Here is an 18839-nt window from a genome sequence, read left to right as displayed (position 1 = left end):
GCTAATAAAATCCTGATTTTATAACCTGCTTTATCTGACAAAATCACTTTTCAAATAATATATCTTACTTGTACGATGATCTACCTCAGAGAAAGATAGAAGCAGCTGAATGTCTTCATTGTTTTCTCACACAGTCAACAGTATCGCAGCATAAGATATACTTGAGTCAATAACTCGTACAAGTGGGCTAAAAGAGAGTGGTCTGATTAACTTAGCTAAACATAATAGCACATGTAACTCTACTGAGTTATTCCTGTTAATTAAAAGATGGGTATATACCATTAAACTTCTTAGAATGTGTTTTATTCTTTACTGTTTGCAGAACAGCTTCAGGAATTTTTCTCTCAACCTCATCACTACAAAGCAACAGTTTGTGCGTCACTCTGTCCAAATTGGGGAGAAAAACCAAGCTTTTCTTTACTTAAAAATGATCATACGTTCTTCTTTTAAAGCATCGAGGATGATGGAGCAGTCGCGTCGATCCTTCGTGTGTGACCACGCCCGGTATGTCTGAGGAGGTGTTTCTGAAGAGCAGCAAAAGGTGATGGGGCGAAGGGAGGTGAACTGTGCGGGTGGGTGATAGCTTCAGCAGTGTGAGACACTATTCATTTACAGTCAACTCTGTGCCTGCGCCTCCTGGTAAACATAAAGCCGAAGAGTGATAGAAGAATCACAAGGACTGGCACCAGCCTGGCTGCAGGCCTGTAAACAGTACAATAGATAAATTGTGCAGATACATCTGTTTCTTATGAATATACCCTGTTAGATTGTGGTTAGTGGAGGCGTGAGAGCACCAGAGCATCCTTATAAATGATTAAAGCTTACTTTTTTTTGCAGAAACACAAAAGCTTTTAGAATTCCAAACTGCATGCCCATTGCTGTGTGAAGGCCTTCCAAGACCAAATATACACTACAGGATGCTATTCCATAGGTCTGGAAAGTGAGCTTAAGCTTTAACAGGAATCGTTGAGAATCAGATAAAGCTTTTGAGCGTTGAAACTAATTGATATACTGCCTCTCGATTGGATAATCTCTTAACATACACTACTCAGACTATCCTTCACATACTGTTTCAAATCGTAGCTTCGCAACAGCAAGTAAAAATTAAGTGTTCTTTTTAAGAGTACAATCAACAAGCTGACATCTGAATAATTCAAACCAAAAGTTCTGGTCGTAGAACAAGAAGGATCTGCATTGTAGTCTATCCTGCCAATTTTCCCTGAAAGGGAACCTTGAAATAAAATCCATTTAAGCCTTGTGTCTTCCCCTCAAGAGTATAGTTAAATCCTGGCGGTGTATGGACATGATTAGAGACTGCCACGGGTCTTATATCAGTGCAGAGTCCTGACATCCATCAGGAAACCTGCTGCATGGGTCAGTTATGGCAATATCTTGTTTTGCTTAGAGGGAGGATGTGTTCTTCACGCTCCAACACACAGGCCACACCTGGGACTTTGTAACTGTAATGCTGCCCTTTCGTATAACCAAAGTGTGAATGAATAAGGCAGCTTGAAGGAGATGTGTAGCTCCTGCGTTGGTGATGCAGAGATGCGGTTATTATGAGAGGATACCGGTGTGCTCCTGTGGTTGTGTATGGCTGCAGTTAGTCCCGTGAACATCCCAGCTGGTGAAGACGCAGGTCGATTTTCTCAGCGGCTGAGAGGGGACACAGTGAGCTGGGCACCGACAATCAGGGCTTTGTCAGGTAGGCATCAGCAGTCACAGCTCCCAGGTAAGCCCAGTCCCAATTCCTCGCCTTGGCCCCTCTTCTCTGTCTTACATGGATAAGGTGCCCTCTTTCATTTGTGGTTCAAGGAATAGTGCTCACCTAGCTACCCAGAAACCCCTCCCCCAACACTCTGGCTGAAGGGTTAAATGACCAATACTCCTTGATCCCAAAAAAAAGGGGCATTTTACCTCAGAAAGATAGGGCCAAGAGTGGGAATGGGGATTCATATGCAACTTTAGAATTGGCGTAACATGAAAAACAATAAACCAAGAGCTTAAATAAGCCCTAAAACATATCACCATCTCAAGTCCCTGTCTGTACAGTAGCTGTATTAATGAAATTCCTCCTGTGAGGGTGACTGTGCCAAACTGGAGTTCATAGCAAATAATTAACAGGAAAGGCAGCCAATGTCCAGTAGGAGACATTTGTTCTTCAAATCACATATTAACTAAATAACAAAAGGAACAATGGAGCCTAAAAGTGATGATTTGCATCACTGGCAAATACACGTCTATCCCACATACCGATCACTGCAGCGGCCTCACACGTAATAAAGTAGCAGCTAAACAGACGACACTTTCTACAAGCTTCTGAGCAGTTAATCAATCACTTTATATAATTCACGGTCTGCAGTCACTGCTAGCCTTTATCAAAAATATACCTACTTTTAAGAGAAACCTTAATTTCAGTGAAGCATGACCATATCACAGCCTTCGTGTGGTATGTAGCTTTTCTTCATCCTAATGGGACGGTTGGGGGGGGTTCAAAGGCACTCTGTGACTATGCAGCTTATCGATGTAAATGTAGTTCCTGGAGCCATAAATCATAATAACTCGATTCGGTATTGAGAAATGAAAATTTGTGACAAAACCTAAATGTAAATCCACCATTTTCAAAGGCCACTTCTCAACAAATTCAAAGGTTCCCTCGGAAGACAAACGATAGCTACACTGCGCCATCTTGTGTTGACTTGAAAGAGCTGACTACAAGCTCAACATTTACTTGTGCAAAGAAACTTGAAAGCCCACAAGCAAAAAAATCTTTTTGGATCATTTTATTACTTTTTTGACAAATATATATGAAGGTTCTCCTAATAAGGAAACATTCTTCGCAAAGATACAGCAAATTAATTCCTGCAAGGAGGCAGGAAACATGGGAAATAATCAGATATGATAGAACTAACCATTTCTAGTTGTGCCCAGGAAAGACAAGGGTGCAATTACATAATTAGAATGAATTAATGACAGTGATAGATCAATCAGTCGGGCTCTTTCTCATGATGGAAAAAAATAGTTCTTTCAAAAAGCCAATGGGACATTTCTTTTAAACGTCTGCATCATTATGAAACATGAGGGGAATTACTAGTTTCTCATCAAGGCACACGAGCATTGACAACCATCAGTGGGGCATTGCTATGCATTTAGGCCATGACATTGGTCCCATTGGGCAGTACAACTGTACAAACTACAAACTTAAAAGAAAAAACAGAGCATAGGACAGGGCTTTGTAGGATGACAACCAAATTAAAATTCCATAATGTACACAGAAATTGTGTTCAGAAGTTCTCAGTAAGGGCTGAACACATTAGTCCTTCAGTACGGTGATGCTGATGTTCACTGACACACACACACACACACACACACGTTGCTCGAATCTAACTGAAGACCTGCAACTCTTACAGAGGATGTAGCTCAGTGAGAGATTTCTTCTCCTGCTGAATGAACTCCTGCAAGCTTCTTTTTCCCTGCCTGAAGTTGCTCTCCCTCCTTGAAAATGGCAAGATGACCAGAAGTCTGAGGAGAGTTTCAATGTTACCAAAACTTCTTATCTGCGACGTCTTGAGCGTATCGAGCACAGTCGCTGGAAGATAGCCTGCCAGAGGATCCAACCATTTCTCCTTCCACGCCTTCATCTCAGAGTGAAGGGAGGTCTGATCGGGCAGGTCCTCCTTGTACAGGCGGAACACAAGACCACTGAGAATGCTGGTTTCTACTTTGGACATTGCATAAGGCACAATCTCCAGACATCTCAAGGTATCCAAGACCTTTTCTGTGAAGAGGTCATTGATTTCTGCTATTGAATGCTCAACAACCTTCACGCTGAGAGATTCTTTGTAAAACTCGCTCAAGGGCTCGAGAAGCACCGGATGCAACATTGTGACATGGAGTTTAGCAGCCAGGGCGACTGCTTCCTCGAACCAGGTCTTGTGATGGATGTCAATGTCGCTCTGGAGTTTACTGAGGGATGCTTTGAGATCGGGCAAGCTATTCACAGCAAGCAACATATCCAAGGGTTTGCCCTGAAGAGACTGACTTAACTTTTTTGTTAGACCCAAAACGCTCTTCTGCACCACAGCAGAAAGGATGAACTCAAAGTTTCTGATCGCATCAAAGAAGTGTGACGCTTGCTGCTGGTTTGAAGTACTTCCCTCCCCTTTCAGCTCGTTCAAGCAGAGCATGACCGCTTCTAAAATCTCTACCATTACCTCATGCATGTCATGACTCTTCTCCCAGTTCTTGGTGAGTTTGTCCGTCAACTCGCTGCCCTTTCCTTCATCATGCTGGAACACGTACATGATCATGTCTTCCAGTTTGTTTTGGCGTTCTGCGTCCTCTGTGAGCCAGTGTAACAGTTTACCTATGAGGAACGCGCCATTGGCTGCTTCTTCGGCAGGAGAAGATTTAGCCAGCCACACGTTGAGAGACAAAGCAGAGCTGATAGTTCTAACAGCCTGTGGGTATTTGTTAGCTATAGCTACACTTACAGCCCTCATCTTAGCTCCTACTTCACCAACACTGAGCATGGCCTGTCCTCTGCAATACTCCATGTTGAGCCCCCACTTTTCAGACAGGGCGGTTTCAATAGCCTCGGCAAGGACAACCGAGTCTTCGGTGAAAGGGATGAAAGCCAGTGTTTCCTCACACTGGATGTCCTCTTTGTTTAAGTACCTGATGCACAACGGGACATAGAGCTCACCATCAAGTTCAACAGTTTGCTCAGTTATAACCGTGAAGAACTGAGAGTCCCAGAGTTGCTTGATGATTTGTTCACGTAGTTGCGGCTCGTAAAAAGACACTGCCGTTCTTGGTCCTTGAACAACCCCCTGTTTCTGTTCCTTATCAGCAGGTTTCACTTCTCCGTCAGCAGGCGGGTCTGCTATGCTGGATGCTTCTGTTGTTTCTGCTGGTTTTTCCTCAAGGCTTCCTACTTTGGAAAAACCACAAAAACCAATTCACCTCATTGTCTTTCATAATCAAAACAGTATACCATGATGTTATAATGAAGTTGTGATAGATGCATTTACCTCCATTCAACTTCAGTCTCTGTAGAGTTCCCATGACCTAAAACAGATGTACAACAGCTTCAGTTAAGTAGAACGGGTTCCAATTGCTACAAAAACACATATTCTGTATCTTCTACATATTCAACGATGAGGGATGTTAGGGATTTAACCGCTGACCATTCAACACAATCTCAAGACAGGAATGCGAGACCATAGAAAATATGTAGCAATTTCACAAGGAAAGCTCAAAAACTGTACAACTGCTGCATCTCCCTTCCTCTGTTTTCTGGTGTGATGGAGCTCCCATCCCAACTCTGATGACGTTACCACTCCTGTCCCCCCCAATGTCTTCAAGCAAGAAATCATTAGTTTGAATCCCATCCTCTTTCACTTTTCTACTTCACTGTCGCCAGGAGACGGTTCAGGACGGGAGTTCAAAGTACACGGTTAGGGTTTAGATGTTAAAAAATACATGTTTGGGTTTAGAGAACTGTATGTTACCACAGACTAGAAGTTTAATACTCTGACGCAACGCTGCCCTATCAAATTTGATTTGTGTCATCTCAATTTTTAAGCCCAGACTTGTGAAACTGCTACACACGGAGCTACTTCCCAATTCCTTGTGACACTGGGCTCAACTATTCAGCTAACAATTCATTAGTTGTTTGTGCTTTGAAAAAATAAATGACGACACAAATAAAAAGCCCAGCAGAAATTGCCAATGAGGACCCAAAGACTTCAGTTACTAATTATCATGAAAAAAACATTGATTTCACACATGGAAAATAAGGACGACGAGTGTCTGCAACTACAGAATGATCCACAGCGAGCTGCATGAAGTTACCTGTGACAGACATGGACTGCTCTCGGGATCTACTTCCATGCATTTCTCGATGACTTCTGGCAGCCTCTGTAGTGTTGTGCAGTGAGAGATGAGCATCACTTGATTTGTCCTGCTACCTCTGCATACAGTGTTTTTAAAGAGATCCCTCATAGAATTCAGGGTGGTCTTCATCAGGTCGCACTCCATGCTGACACTGGGCAGGACTGCAACTAGCCTAAGCAGTAAGGAAACAGTTGGGTGACTCTTGGACTCTGGATGGACAAGTGCTTCAGCGATGGATGTTGGAAGGGCAACGTCCTGGTATTTCTCCCCCCAGACAGTGGCCCAAGTGTTGATTTCCTGCTCAGCGGCTTCAGGTTCAGGGAGATCTGTAAGGTAGAGGCTGAAAGGCTTGTCTACGGAGTCTGACAGAATGGCTTGTGGATTGCAAGATGGCAGCAAAGACAAGACTGAGAGGGCCTTTAAGTGGCTGTCTGAGAAGCAGTATTTCATTTCATCAATAAGACTTCGGAGCAGTGGGACACTCAGCTTTTCTCTGTAATAAATCTCAGGAGAATCGTAGTTGTTGGCTTCCTCCGAGAAGCACACTTGTTCAGGAGCGACCTTGGTTGCTAGCTGGAATGCCTGTTCAAACCAAGCGGAGTGCAGAGCGCTCACATTTTCTAACATTTTGTCAAAAGTCTCTATGATTGAAGGGATTTTTTCCACTTCACAGAGGATGTCGGCAGGGTTTCCACAGCGGAAGACAGTGCTGCAGTTCCTTAGTGGAGCACAAGCATTCTTCAGAATCACTAAGGTGACAATGAAATCCAAGTTCCTCAGAGCAGTAGAGAGAACTTGTGCGTGCATGGATTTAGCACCTGTGGTGCTGGAGCTAACAGCGTCGAGGCAGCTAAGAATGCCCTCTAAAGTATCAGCAAGGATGTCGAAGAAGTCCTCTCTCTTTTTCCACCTGGAGCAACATGTTTCAGGAATTTCCTCTAGAGCCTCTCGTGGCATATTCAAAAGCCCATCAACAGCTTGTGCCAACTGCCCCTCCAGACAAGGAGATTCATCAAAGAACAGCAGCAGATCTTCTGTGATGTCCAGCATTTTTGCCACTGAAGGGCAAGGCACGCTCCCAGCCAGCCAGTGGGCAAGACCACAAGACTCGCTGGGTGTTACGACACAAGGCGGGTAGCTCTGGAGGAAATCCAAAGACATTTTCTTCAGGCTTTGATATCCTGAGCCCAAATGCATGAACGCTTGTCCTCGACACTGAGACATCGGCAAGCCCCAGTCTTCCGTGAGAATCTTTGCAAGGTTACTTGCTTGCCGGTCAACATTACAGTTTTCATCAAAAGGTAAGAAGCCCATGAGCTCTACCTTTGGTGCAGACTCTCCAACATACCTGACAAAAACAGGCAGGTGGGTTTTATCAGCAATTCTAACAGGTTTGTCTGTGATCAGTGAGAAGAACGGAGACTCCTGGATTTCTTTAAGTATGACATCTCTGATTCCATTTATGAGGAGGTTCACCATTTCATCATCACTAATAGACGGTGTGCTTTTGCTCTCGCTTCCAAACCAGTGGCACATCTTGAGCTCCTGAACAAGTGGCTCTCTGTCCTCTTCTGAGAGGTCACAAAGACGGCTGTTCTTTTTCCCCAGAGCTGCAGCCAGCCTAAAAACTGTGGCCAGACTCTGACGGTTATCTCCCGTGTGCCCATTCTCATCTACTGCTTTCATGTCCTGGTCCTGTATCTTCTCAGGAGATTGCTGAACTTTGGGCTCTTCATCTTCCTCCTTGACACAATCAACTACATACATCAGGGAGAAAAAGAGACAAAACAACAGTGGTTATGTCAAACATATGGTCCAAGCATGGCAGGAAAGAGGCTATATTCATATGCATTTACAGATGGATTCATATTTACATAATGCATCATTACATAAGCAACACAAAGCCTTCATTTTCCCTGTGTCGCATTAAGGTCCTCGTCAGCTACAAAGCTCTGCACTCGCTTCAGATACCGCAGTTAACAGACTGCTGAACAGATACGTTGCACGCAGCTCCCACACATGCATTCAGTCCTCTTAGCCGCTGACAGCTCAAACAATGTTTTGTGGGAATAAACGGGTGTGTATTGTGACTTAATGTCCAGACACATTGACTGTCGTTCCATTTCTTTGTGCTGAAGCACAGGCCATTTGTTCTATCAATGGAATCGACCAAAAATGTGCTTATTGCTCACCACCGAGAAAGACAAATCTATTTTCGATCCAACTTTGAGATTATGAGCCCAGCCCCAGAAAAGAGGAGAGTAAAACATACCTTCCATATTGTTTTCAGAGTTCCTGATGAGACTCTTGGATTCCTTGTCCTGCAACAAAAGCCAGGAGTTTAAAAGTTATTCTGATGCTCGCTCTGATGGTCCACAACGAAGAGTTAAATACAAAGAAAACAGAAATGTAACACATGTTTAAGTCAGTTGAAGAATACAGGTACATACCAGACAGATACCCTCCAAAGCTTGTGGAGTGACCTTCAAACACTGGGTCACCATGCGGTCCAGGTCTCTGCTGAAGTCCGTGCCCACATGCAGCATCGCCAAACAGGGGGACCTGTCTTTGGGACGTGTGTTTCTCAGGTAGTCTTGGAACTTATTGTGGCGCATCACAACACCGCAGTCCTCAAGTTCCGTGCTGGGGATCACAGACATAATCCTCAGCAGGGTGTTGATGTTCCCGAAGTACTGCATGAGCGGCAGGCGTAATGTGTGGAAGATGGAGCTTGGGATAGTCACGGATGCCACTTTAGTCTTCCATGTTACTCTCCAACAGCACAGCTCTGTGAAGAAGTTGTCTGCATCAGGCAGATCACTGCTGTAGAGAGGAGGCTTTGACTTCAAGCTCTCAAACATGTAACTCACTGTGACTGAGCATGGGACCAGGGAGAGGAAGTTCAGAGCCTCTTTGTGGTCCTCTGAAAAATGATCCTTCACAGCATTGATGAGGTTGTCTACAAGGGGCACACTCAGGCAGTCCTTGTAATATCCGACTGGCTTTATCATGCCATCTCTTGGCATAGAGTTTTCAGGCACTTCAATCTGTACTCTAAGACTCTGTGCCATCGCACAGGCCTCATCAAACCAGTTCTGGTGAAACACCTTCATATTTGTTTTCACTCTGTTCAGAGTGGCCACAATACCACTGATTTGGCAAAGCTGGGATGCAGCACTGAACTGGTCCTTCTGGATACCTGCGCTGAGCTCTCTGGTAAAAGAAGATGCATTCTTCAAGACCACCATCGCAATGATGAAATCAAACTCCATAACCTTGCGGAGAAGGGCTCCTGCTTGTTCAGACACAAAGGATTTCCATCTCTGTGGGTTATTTTTGACTTTCTCCAGACACTCGACCAGGGGCTCAAGCATCTGCACAAACACCTCATAAGAATCATGCTTCTCCTGCCAAAGGGAGCAGAACTTCCCTTGTAACTCTTGGACTTTTTCATAGCTCTCTCTTAGACCAAAGGCTATCACATGGTCGAGCTGTTTTTCTAGAGCAGCGCTGCTGCCATAAAACATCAAGACCTCTTCAAATGTGTCTAGGGCTCTTTTAACCGCTGGCACTGGGATTGATTTTGACCACCAGGTGTTGAATGAGTAGGAAGAACAGTGTGTGCTTATAGCAAGAGGATACTTCTCCTGAACTTTACAGGCAAAGGCTTTCAGCTTGTAGGAAACATCCCCAGAGCCCAGGTATGCTTGACCCCTGCAGTTACTCAAATCAAGGTGCCACTCCACAGTAACTATTTCCAGCAGGCGTTGTACCATGAGGTCACAATCGAGATCTGCCTCAAGGAATCCCATCAGCTCTAATCGCATGACATCGAAACTGTCCACAAACCTAAGAAAGAGTGGAAGATAGTCTTTCTCCCCCAGTTTCATGACACGGTCGATGATCAGAGAAAAAAACGAACTACCCACTTCCATGAGGATTCCCTCCCTGACAGAATTCTCGCACACAGTGAGAACTTCGTTCATTTCAGACTTGGTCACATACTCAACTTCTCCATCTCCATCGCTGTTTAACCTGCTGTGACTGCTGCAAGCAGCCGTCACTGCAGCCTGCAAAGCAGATTTAAGAGCTTCTCTGTCAGTCTCTGCACATTTCATCTCCACAAGCCTCTCAGCATCCATCTCTAGATTTATGAGATGCAGTTCTTCTTCAGTATCCTTTTCGGCATGGTTTCCATGGACCGCCACTGAAACGAAAGCCAGGAGTGGTCTTTGGTGAGATCACAATGGTAATTGCAAACTTTTCACACATCACAAATTGGTCGTTACTCATGGCTTACAGACACCTATAAACTGACTCTAGAAAAGTGTTCCTCGCCCACTGATCACAGGTGCTGCAGGTCTTCTTAGCACAGAGAACATCAAGATTTGATTAGCTTATGAGCAAAATCATAACATGTTTACTGGTTTGTGAAAAGTCTTTGTGAGGATAAAATAAATAAAAATAATGCGTAATAGCGCAACGATGCCTTTTTAAAACAGAATAACCTGTGGTGACATTCTCTCTCTATAGTGAGTGGCTAAAGGGTCACTAAGTAAAAATCAGTCCACTGCAGATAAAACAGTCAGCTGGTGCTGCACATGTTTTACAGATGTTCAAACATATATGTCAAAGGAATCTTGTGCTGGACCTCTCCTTTTTCAGTTAATCTTAAGCACAATCTTACAGATTCTCTCTGTTCTGTAGGGGAACAAAGTGTCTGAAGTTTTGTAAAAGACATCTATCTGAATATAGATAAGGGCAACAGTAAGGCCCTGTGTGGTAACAGTTTCCATCCTCTATGTGACTGTCCTGCCTACAGGTGGATGGAAAATGATGTCTGAAAAGCATGGTTTACGTCCCACACAGCCTGCCTGAAAGTGAGCCGTCAGCTGTCTCCCAGACAGTGAAATAGATCCATCTCGTCTCTTTTTGTCCACTACGTATTGCTGTTAGTTTCAGAGCCATGAGACATTAGTCTGTCAATGTTTGCTTCAGTAAAGAAAAAATGACCACAGCACCCACACTGAAAGTCAGCACGCTGTAGTGTTATTTTCAATGATGTGCCAAATAGGAGCCAACAATAGAACCTGCACCTGGTTTGAAGCAGGACTGAACGCTGATTAAACACTTTCATACTGCACTTAAAAGATGGTGACCAGGTTTTTTTGACCAGTGTTAAGGGGCCTTTTGTGTTTAAAGTAGTCCTTTTTAAAATTACCTACACTGTATATACTGAATTCACGTTTCAGCATGATGGTACAATTAACCGGTAGTAATGGCGAAGTACAGAATTTTGAAAGTCATCTCACCTTGTGGAGGCTTCTTGGTTGTATCATCATCCTGCAACAACCACACAAGCACAAGTTACTTCAGGCTGAACAGTGAGTTATGGAAATTCGATGGCATCCTGCTTCCGAACGTCTACATACCCTTTGCAGCAGCTGCAGGATATCTGGATGCTTCTGGACGTACGACTCCACCATTTGTTCCACACTGAAGTGCACATCCTGGTTTACGTACACAAACGCCATGCTGCACTGCCTCTGGTCCTCCGATGTGGCATTCAGGTAGGACTGGCATCGCTCCAGAACCATATGGTACTGGCCGTAGACATCAGCCTCTGCATTTACGCACGGAACGGTGCCCAACACCCTCAGCAAGCTCTGCACATTTGGGTAAAACCCAATATCTGGGATCTTGAGGGTTGCGAACACTGTGGTTGGGAGGATTCTGCGCTTGCTCGCGTGCCTCCACTTCACTTCCCAACAGCCGAGCTCTTCGTAGAAGGTGTCGGGCCGTGCCAGGTTGTTTAAATTGGCGTCTGCCACCTTATCCCTGCGGATGCTGAAGTTGTGATCAGCCATGTAAGACGGCACTAACGAGAGCCATCGGAGAATCCTCACCATCTCTGTGCTGAACACCCTCTTCACCTCTGCAACAAGATACTGCAACATAGGCCGACTCAGAGTCTCTCTGTAAAAGTCCTCCAGTGGGGTCTCAGTTGTGTCTGCTTGATCCATCTCTGGCTTACTGACTTCCACTCCCAGCTTCTTTGCTCGGCCAACTGCATCGGAAAACCACTTCCTGTGAAATATTGCGAGCTCCTGTTGGTATTTGCTTACCAGCTTTAAGGCATTAGAAATTGTGTACTGCAAAGTACTGCTGATGCTGATTATTCCCCTGAGACTCGAGTTAAGAATGCTCACACAACAGAGGGTGTTCTTCAGAACAACAAGTGTGATGATGAAATTGAAATTCTTCAAAACGGGCTTGAGCTTAGCCATTTGTTCAGCAGTATCTTCATCCACCTTTGAAATGATCTCATTGATGCAGGTCAGGAATGGCTCAAGAACTTCTAGCATGGTCTGGAAGGCGTCGGTGCCATATTCCCAATTCCCAGTGATAGCTGTTTTGATCCTCTCAACTTCCCCTTTTATATGCCCGTATGTCATCTGGATCTTTCCCTCCAATCGTTTGCTCAGCTCCGGTGTTCTCCTGAGTAACGAGGCCACCTGCTCCACAGTGTCTGCCACCTTCTGGATTGACGGCACAGGCATGCAGCGGATGATCCATATATTGAATGCGTATGGGTCACTAGGTGACAGGACTACCTGTGGGAACTCCTGCAGGATTCTACATGTAAGATCTCGCATTTTCTGACACATGCTCCCTGTAATGAGATAAGTGAGTCCTCTGCAATGCTCCATCCTCAGCCCCCACTTATTTCGCAGCTCGGAGAGGAGCATGTAAAACAGACTTTCTGCATCCAGGTCACATGGTAAGAACCCTACGAGGTGCTTTTGTGGGAAACCCGCAACTGTGACAGACCTGATGAAAACCGGGATCTGCTCCTTGCCCTCTATGTTGGTCACATCCTGCAGCAGAATGGAGAAGAATCGTGCCAGGCGGAGGCTGTTTTGGATCTCTTCACGCATGAGGTCTTCACTGAACTGCAGAATTTCTTTCTTGTCGATTTTCTCCACACAGATACGATTGCGTGCCTGCTGACCCCTCGCACCTCCGGCCGGCTCATCACCACCGATGTTTTCACCATTGATGCTGAATCCTGTCAGTGCCAGGATCTCCTTGAAATAAACTTTCAAAGTCTCTTTTGCTCTCGAGATGGCTCCATCCTCATGGGTTTGGTTATCTTTTTGGAGGTCAGTCGCTGTACTGTTCTCTCCAGGTGCTTCTTTTGTCTCATCTGGTAATTCTGCTGCTGTGTTATCTGACATGACAGAGAATATTCTGGTTGGAAAGCTGTTTAGCGTTTAAAAAATGCCAAATCGTTAATCTAAAACAGGAGCCAAAACATTTTAATTTGAAAGAAACCGTCGGGAGATTACTGTACCTTTTGTTTTCTTCACAACAGCGGCTTCCTCCTCCGACTAAACCAACAGAAAAAGAGATGAAATTTGGATTTTTAGCGTTTAATGTTTGATCTAAAACAACCAAAATAATGCCAACACTTACTGGATCTCTGGCTCGTTTCCTGTTACAGGTGGACTGTTTATTGACAGGCGTTGTAAGGTCAAATATTGTTGGAACAGCATCTTCCTTTAAAACCCAACTGGAAGCACTCTGAGAAACAAAGAGCAGATCACAATTTAAAGCTAAAGTTTGAGTCGAAGGAGTTCCCCATCACTAACGTACCTAATAACAAGAATAATACAACAACACACAGTCTTTGGCCAGGGATAGACTTTCTAATAATGGCTACGCACGTTACCATGGCTTCCTCATGTATCCTCTAATTTGTCTGGAGCACCCTAATGCTCGTCTGCAATAAGGGCTAATAATAGAGCTAAATTTGACCGAATGGAAGATCATCAGAAGTTTTGAAGACAAACTTGTAAAGAAAGTGAGCAGATACCTGCATATTTACAAGATGTTGGTGAAAAAGACCCCGTCTGAGTAATCCAGTGTGCCCCCTAGTGGAATCCTCCCGTAACAGCCACAGTACAACAGGCAAGTATGAGAGCAAGTGCGGAGTAAGTTGCTGACATGAATGTGCGATTAAAAAGCAAGTATGTTCCAGGCCAAACAAAAGTCAGTGTTGCTCTTAAAGCTTCTCACACACGAGATACACAACATAAACTGCGTCATTACAGTGATGCTATTCAGCCAGTCACACACTGGTCACTTTTGCGTTAATGTTACTCGCAGCTTCATCGCAGCACGGGAAGAGCCAAAGTACACCATATTAGATACATGCAAGTTCGGTCAATGCATAAAGACAGTTAGAAGAAAATAATCCTGAAAGTCAATGTTTTCACAAAACGTCACGTCATATGTCACAACAGGATATTTCCAGCTGCTTCCGTCCACCACGATGTTTTACACGTAGACAGCGGTCCTGTGAAACATTGGTGGACGAAGCAGCTGGAAAAGTCAAAGTTTACTGAACAGAACCAAGAAAAAAAACGGCACGTTTACATCACCAGAGGACGCCACCTCCACTCAGTCACCGCTCAACTAGAATAAAACTCTAGGTCCTCCTGGTTTTTACCATACAAGCTCATATTAAGCTAGCAAACGGCTCTATAAGTCTGTGATGTCAAAATTATTGTGAATAATAAGTGTTGTATTACCCTGCATTTGCATGACATTATCTTTGCCTGACTTCAATCAAAACTTTTCTGAAGCTTAACAGCTGTCTCGGCTGAAAGCTAAGGGGGGAGAAAAAAAGCAGATGACATATGGCCAGTTTGATATCTTTTTCTCCTAAAGAGCAGCGTGGACCTTTCAGCGGTTGTTTCTTGGTCATGCTGCCACTCACTGGCTGTATTTTTACCTGTTCTGCACATGTGCGAGGTGTCGATCTCTGTGTTCGAAGCAGAGAAGAGACGCACAGAGATAGAAGATTCAAGGTTCATTAAACAGGCTGCTTATTTTTCGCTGGGTGCTTTTTATGCAAAAAGGCTCTGAAAAGAAGTTTAAAAGTTGCCAAACATAGTTGACGGCATTTCTTCTGTGACCGTGGTGTGTTTGCGCTCAGCAGGGAGGGGCTGATGTACCTTATGTGAGAGAAAAAGAAGGGCGAGGAGCTGCGGTTTGGGAGGCTTCAATGATTAATCTTTATTTATTCAATTAATCACATCCACACTGCTCAATTCTGTAGACAAATATTTGACTTTAAGGTGTTAAATGACCCAAAGATGCATTAACATTTGATACAGACTCTATTCGTTGCACAATATGATTTGTTAACACTACCCTGTAAAGGATCGTTAAGTCTAGTGGTAACAAAATGAGCACACACCGAACTCAATTTCCCATCATATTTAAGTTGGACCAAGTAGATTAAACAGAAACCTTCCAGGATGTGCTCAGCTGGAAGGGCAACAGAACTGCTGCCTTTTGTTTCTACCCACTTTGAGGAAGACTGAGTTATTCTCCTGAACCCATGAAGTAGGTGTTTCACACTCTAAAGCTAAATGTAAATGCATCCTACTTTCTACAGACAACACCAGTCAGAGGTTTGGATAAACCAACTGAATCTGCACGAAAAGGTCAGCGTGTACTGCCCTAACAGGACACAGTCTTGTTACGATGGACTATAAAGCATCGGGTTCATTTCTTACCTGTTGAGAGATCATAGAGGGCTCAAAGTGCTTCGCACACAGTCTGTACAGCTTATGCAACTGCTCTGGAGGTTCCGATGCCAAATCCTGGCGGTGACAGTTGTTCAACCATTGTTTGCAACTGAAAAATACAAAAGGAGAAGAGGATCAAATGCCAGGCGCACAATTTCAGACTTGATGATGAAAAGCGTCAACAGCTAAGAATGGCGAACGATGGTTCAAAAGCCACTGGAGGCATCAAAGAGTTGAGAACTCGCCTTCTTTCAGTTTTAAAGCCCAACTTTGTTTACTTCCTGTTTGGCTAAACAGTTTTAAAAAAAATAGGTTTGCTCGTGATATTGCAAACGTTTCCTCAAACTAAGTGTCAGTGTATGAAATGGATGAATGAAATGTTATAAATTTCATAAAACCATGGCAATAATAACATTATTACCAAGTTAATCAAACCAGTTTCATCTGCCGAATTGTTATTTCTCCGAGTTCTTCTTGTCGTCAATTCACTCATCTCTTTACGTATTTTCTTCCTTTCGACTCCATCATCAGATGAATATCACTGGTATTATTTTATTCAGGTATTTATTTCTTTTTTTCTTTAACATTTACCCATTTTACTTTCCCTTTGAGCCATTTTTACTGTTACTTTTAAACTTCAAAATGTAAACAACATGAATCCTCATTAGATCAATAAAGCTATTGCCAGAACATGCAAATCTATTTCTTATTTTCTTTTCATTTCTTTCTCTGTGTTATCAGGAAAATCATTACAACAATTTGAATTATTATCATTAATTAGCATTGGATATTTACCCTTTATTATATATATCTATATCCATCTTGTTTACTACTTAAATGGTGAACTGTTTTATCAGGAATCAATTTTGTTTTGTTTCTCGTCTAAAGATATGCTTTCATTATCCTGCATGTACATCATTACCACCATTATCATTAGAATTATTACAATAACTACAGCTAATATTATGAGAACGAATATTATTCATTACTATTATTATCCACAGTTATAACTGACATTTATTCCTCCTTTTCGTTGTATTTTTACTGTCTTACTACACAGTTTTCGAATTTACCAGCCCTGGGGTGCTGTGGGAGGAGAAGGGCTTCTCACAAATGGTTTCCTGGGGTTAAAGGTCGGACTGACGTCTGTACAAAATATTTCAAAAAGACACTGCTGGTTTTGTATGGAAGCATGAGCTCTGGGCCAGCCCTAAACGATCCGGGTCAGTAGAAAGCTTTCTATCCCTATTATTACTCTAATCGTACATCCAAATGACTATTATGATGATTATATGATTACGATAGCTGCATCTGTTGTTAATGCATTTATCTATTCATTTTTCTTTCTCTTGTTGCCTTATTATACTATAATGTCACCACACATTTGCATATACAAATCTTTGTAACTGTGCTGTTGGGTTCATCTGTTCTACCTCGTCCTTATTTCCATCATCTACTATCCCATTAGCCTGCAAACGCCTCGTCTTCAAAACGTTTTTGCGTTGTAACAATTTTTTATGAAACATTACTTAAATGTTCTCATGGCATTCAAGCTATTGGAGTAAGATTTATAACAGACTACCCCCAACGAGTGTTATTTCTTTCTGCAGACAACAGCTAATCACTGATATTTAATGCTTTTCAGGATTATGTTTTAAAGTTGCGATCAACCAAGACCAAATTATGTCATTGGTGCACACAGCTTTAGCCACATGGACGACTGAGCCCAGCTATTATTTATAAAAATGAGATGGGTGTCAGTTTACATCAGGTTCCCAACACGATGATGGGCGGCAAATTCACAACAGGGTAGGACGTGAACTAGTTTGAGACCCCCGCAATGTGTTAGCTGGCAGTTTTTTCCGTTTGGTCTTAAGTGTTTACCATCCAACATCCGACCAGCGATTCAATCAAATTAAAGAATCCATCACCCGGTTGCTAAAACGCACTAAAACAGTCGAAATGTTTACGTGAAACAGGAGAGTGGTAGCAATAAGGGATTCAACGGGTATCACCGGTGAACAGACTAAACAAACAAACTAAGTAATTAACTTTGCGCAGAATTTCCTTTACTGGCCAATTATTGTGCTAAATTATATGCTTAGGTTAGCGGTAACCACATGGATGTTAAATATCGCAGTGAACGAGGTCACGCCAGTCCCGCTTCTGTTGCCTCTCTTGTGGCTTGTGTCCCGCACTGATGGCGATTTAAATAACACAAAAACTTTTTCACAGCGCTTTCTCTCCGTGTGCGAAACGGTTTAACCCGGTGCTAAGCGGGCAGCGCCAATATCACAAGCCTGCGTCGGTTTCCGAGGCTCAACGACTGAGAGAAGTGCATTTCACATGGACTTTTCTTTCAATAGTAACGAGTCTGCGCCATTTTCCACAGAGTTGTGTCACTATTAGCCAACATGATGTTAAGCTAACGCCAATGCTAACAGTGCGATGCTAACACATTCATTTTGCATGCTCAACGGCTCGATCATGACTCAAAGCTAAGTTAAATAAGCCCAACTCTTACCGCTCCGGGTCCAAAGGGAAGCTGAAAAGTGGAGTAGTATTTTCGGATTCCCGTTGCTGGTAATCACAGTTCGCTGCGGCGCAGCAGTCAGTCATTTTGGACTGTAGTAGAGCTAGCAAGCAAGTTAGCTAGCGTAGCTGGCGGTTGCAAGCTGGCAAGCCTACTGTAAGCAAACTCTTGTCTACAGAGCCATACCTCGAACAAAAACTGCAACCAACACAGTTGATTTTAATATTATTTTCGTTTAATGTATCTTTGGCAAACTAAGAACCGACCAATCCCATGCTTTCAAAAGTTTTATGTTGCGAGCTGAGCTAACAGTCCCCGAAAGCGTGTTATCCCATCAACCAGGAACTAGTCGGTGCTGTACGGCATGTTCACCACCAGAGGGCAGGATGGCACCGGTCGGGATTGGCCAAAGCGTTTCAGGGTCAAGATGACTCATCTCCCACTCCTGCGGAACCCTTTAAAAGCACCGAGGAATAATACAAAATGCGCACTTTGTTCTTATCACGTTGAAGAAAATGGCATCGCGTTAGTTCCACGTTGTCTCACGACTAAGTATTTAGCAGGGAATGGCTTTCAATGTACTTTTCTAAGAATTTATCATACAGTATCTTTTGAAATGCCACGGCCAGGATTTTATGAGCCTGTTACTAATACAAGTCCCAATAACTCTCCCCACAACATGCAGCTGATTGATAATACCATATTTTACAGTCATAGTAAGGAAAAAAACAGGGTTTACTTGTACCCCACCTGACATTACACAAGCATTAAGCAGAAGTGGGATACTTCTCTTGTCTTGACTTAATACT

General features: G+C 43.4%; 1 protein-coding gene across 2 annotated transcripts; it reads right to left on the bottom strand.

The window, feature by feature from the left end:
- Window positions 1-2768: 2768 nt before the first annotated feature.
- On the bottom strand, window positions 2769-18375 carry LOC140279260 (uncharacterized). Of its 2 annotated transcripts, none has more exons than XM_072374387.1 (11): window positions 18022-18375; window positions 15486-15606; window positions 13375-13482; window positions 13253-13289; window positions 11331-13129; window positions 11211-11241; window positions 8349-10105; window positions 8171-8219; window positions 5857-7655; window positions 5034-5070; window positions 2769-4936 (listed from the first exon to the last, which is right to left on the bottom strand). In XM_072374387.1, the coding sequence occupies exons 1-11, from the start codon at window positions 18114-18116 to the stop codon at window positions 3405-3407; spliced, it is 7365 nt and encodes a 2454-aa protein (XP_072230488.1). In that variant the 5' UTR covers window positions 18117-18375; the 3' UTR covers window positions 2769-3404. The 2 variants fall into 2 exon arrangements, with proteins under 2 accessions (XP_072230488.1, XP_072230489.1); XM_072374388.1 differs by having other exon boundaries at window positions 2769-4933.
- Between the last annotated feature and the right edge of the window lie 464 nt (window positions 18376-18839).

The sequence above is a fragment of the Leuresthes tenuis genome, unplaced genomic scaffold, assembly GCF_036924035.1.
Source record: "Leuresthes tenuis unplaced genomic scaffold, fLeuTen1.0.hap1 SCAF_21, whole genome shotgun sequence".
Taxonomy (NCBI): domain Eukaryota; kingdom Metazoa; phylum Chordata; class Actinopteri; order Atheriniformes; family Atherinopsidae; genus Leuresthes; species Leuresthes tenuis.
This window is presented reverse-complemented; position numbering and strand designations above follow the sequence as displayed.

Coding starts and splice junctions, on each gene's coding strand:
- LOC140279260 (XM_072374387.1), bottom strand. CDS start 18,116: ATGACTGACTGCTGCGCCGCAGCGAACTGTGATTACCAGCAACGGGAA. Junction 11,242..11,330: donor TCCTGCAGCTGCTGCAAAGG/GTATGTAGACGT, acceptor TGGTTGTTGCAG/GATGATGATACAACCAAGAA. Junction 7,656..8,170: donor CTCTGAAAACAATATGGAAG/GTATGTTTTACT, acceptor TGATGTATGTAG/TTGATTGTGTCAAGGAGGAA.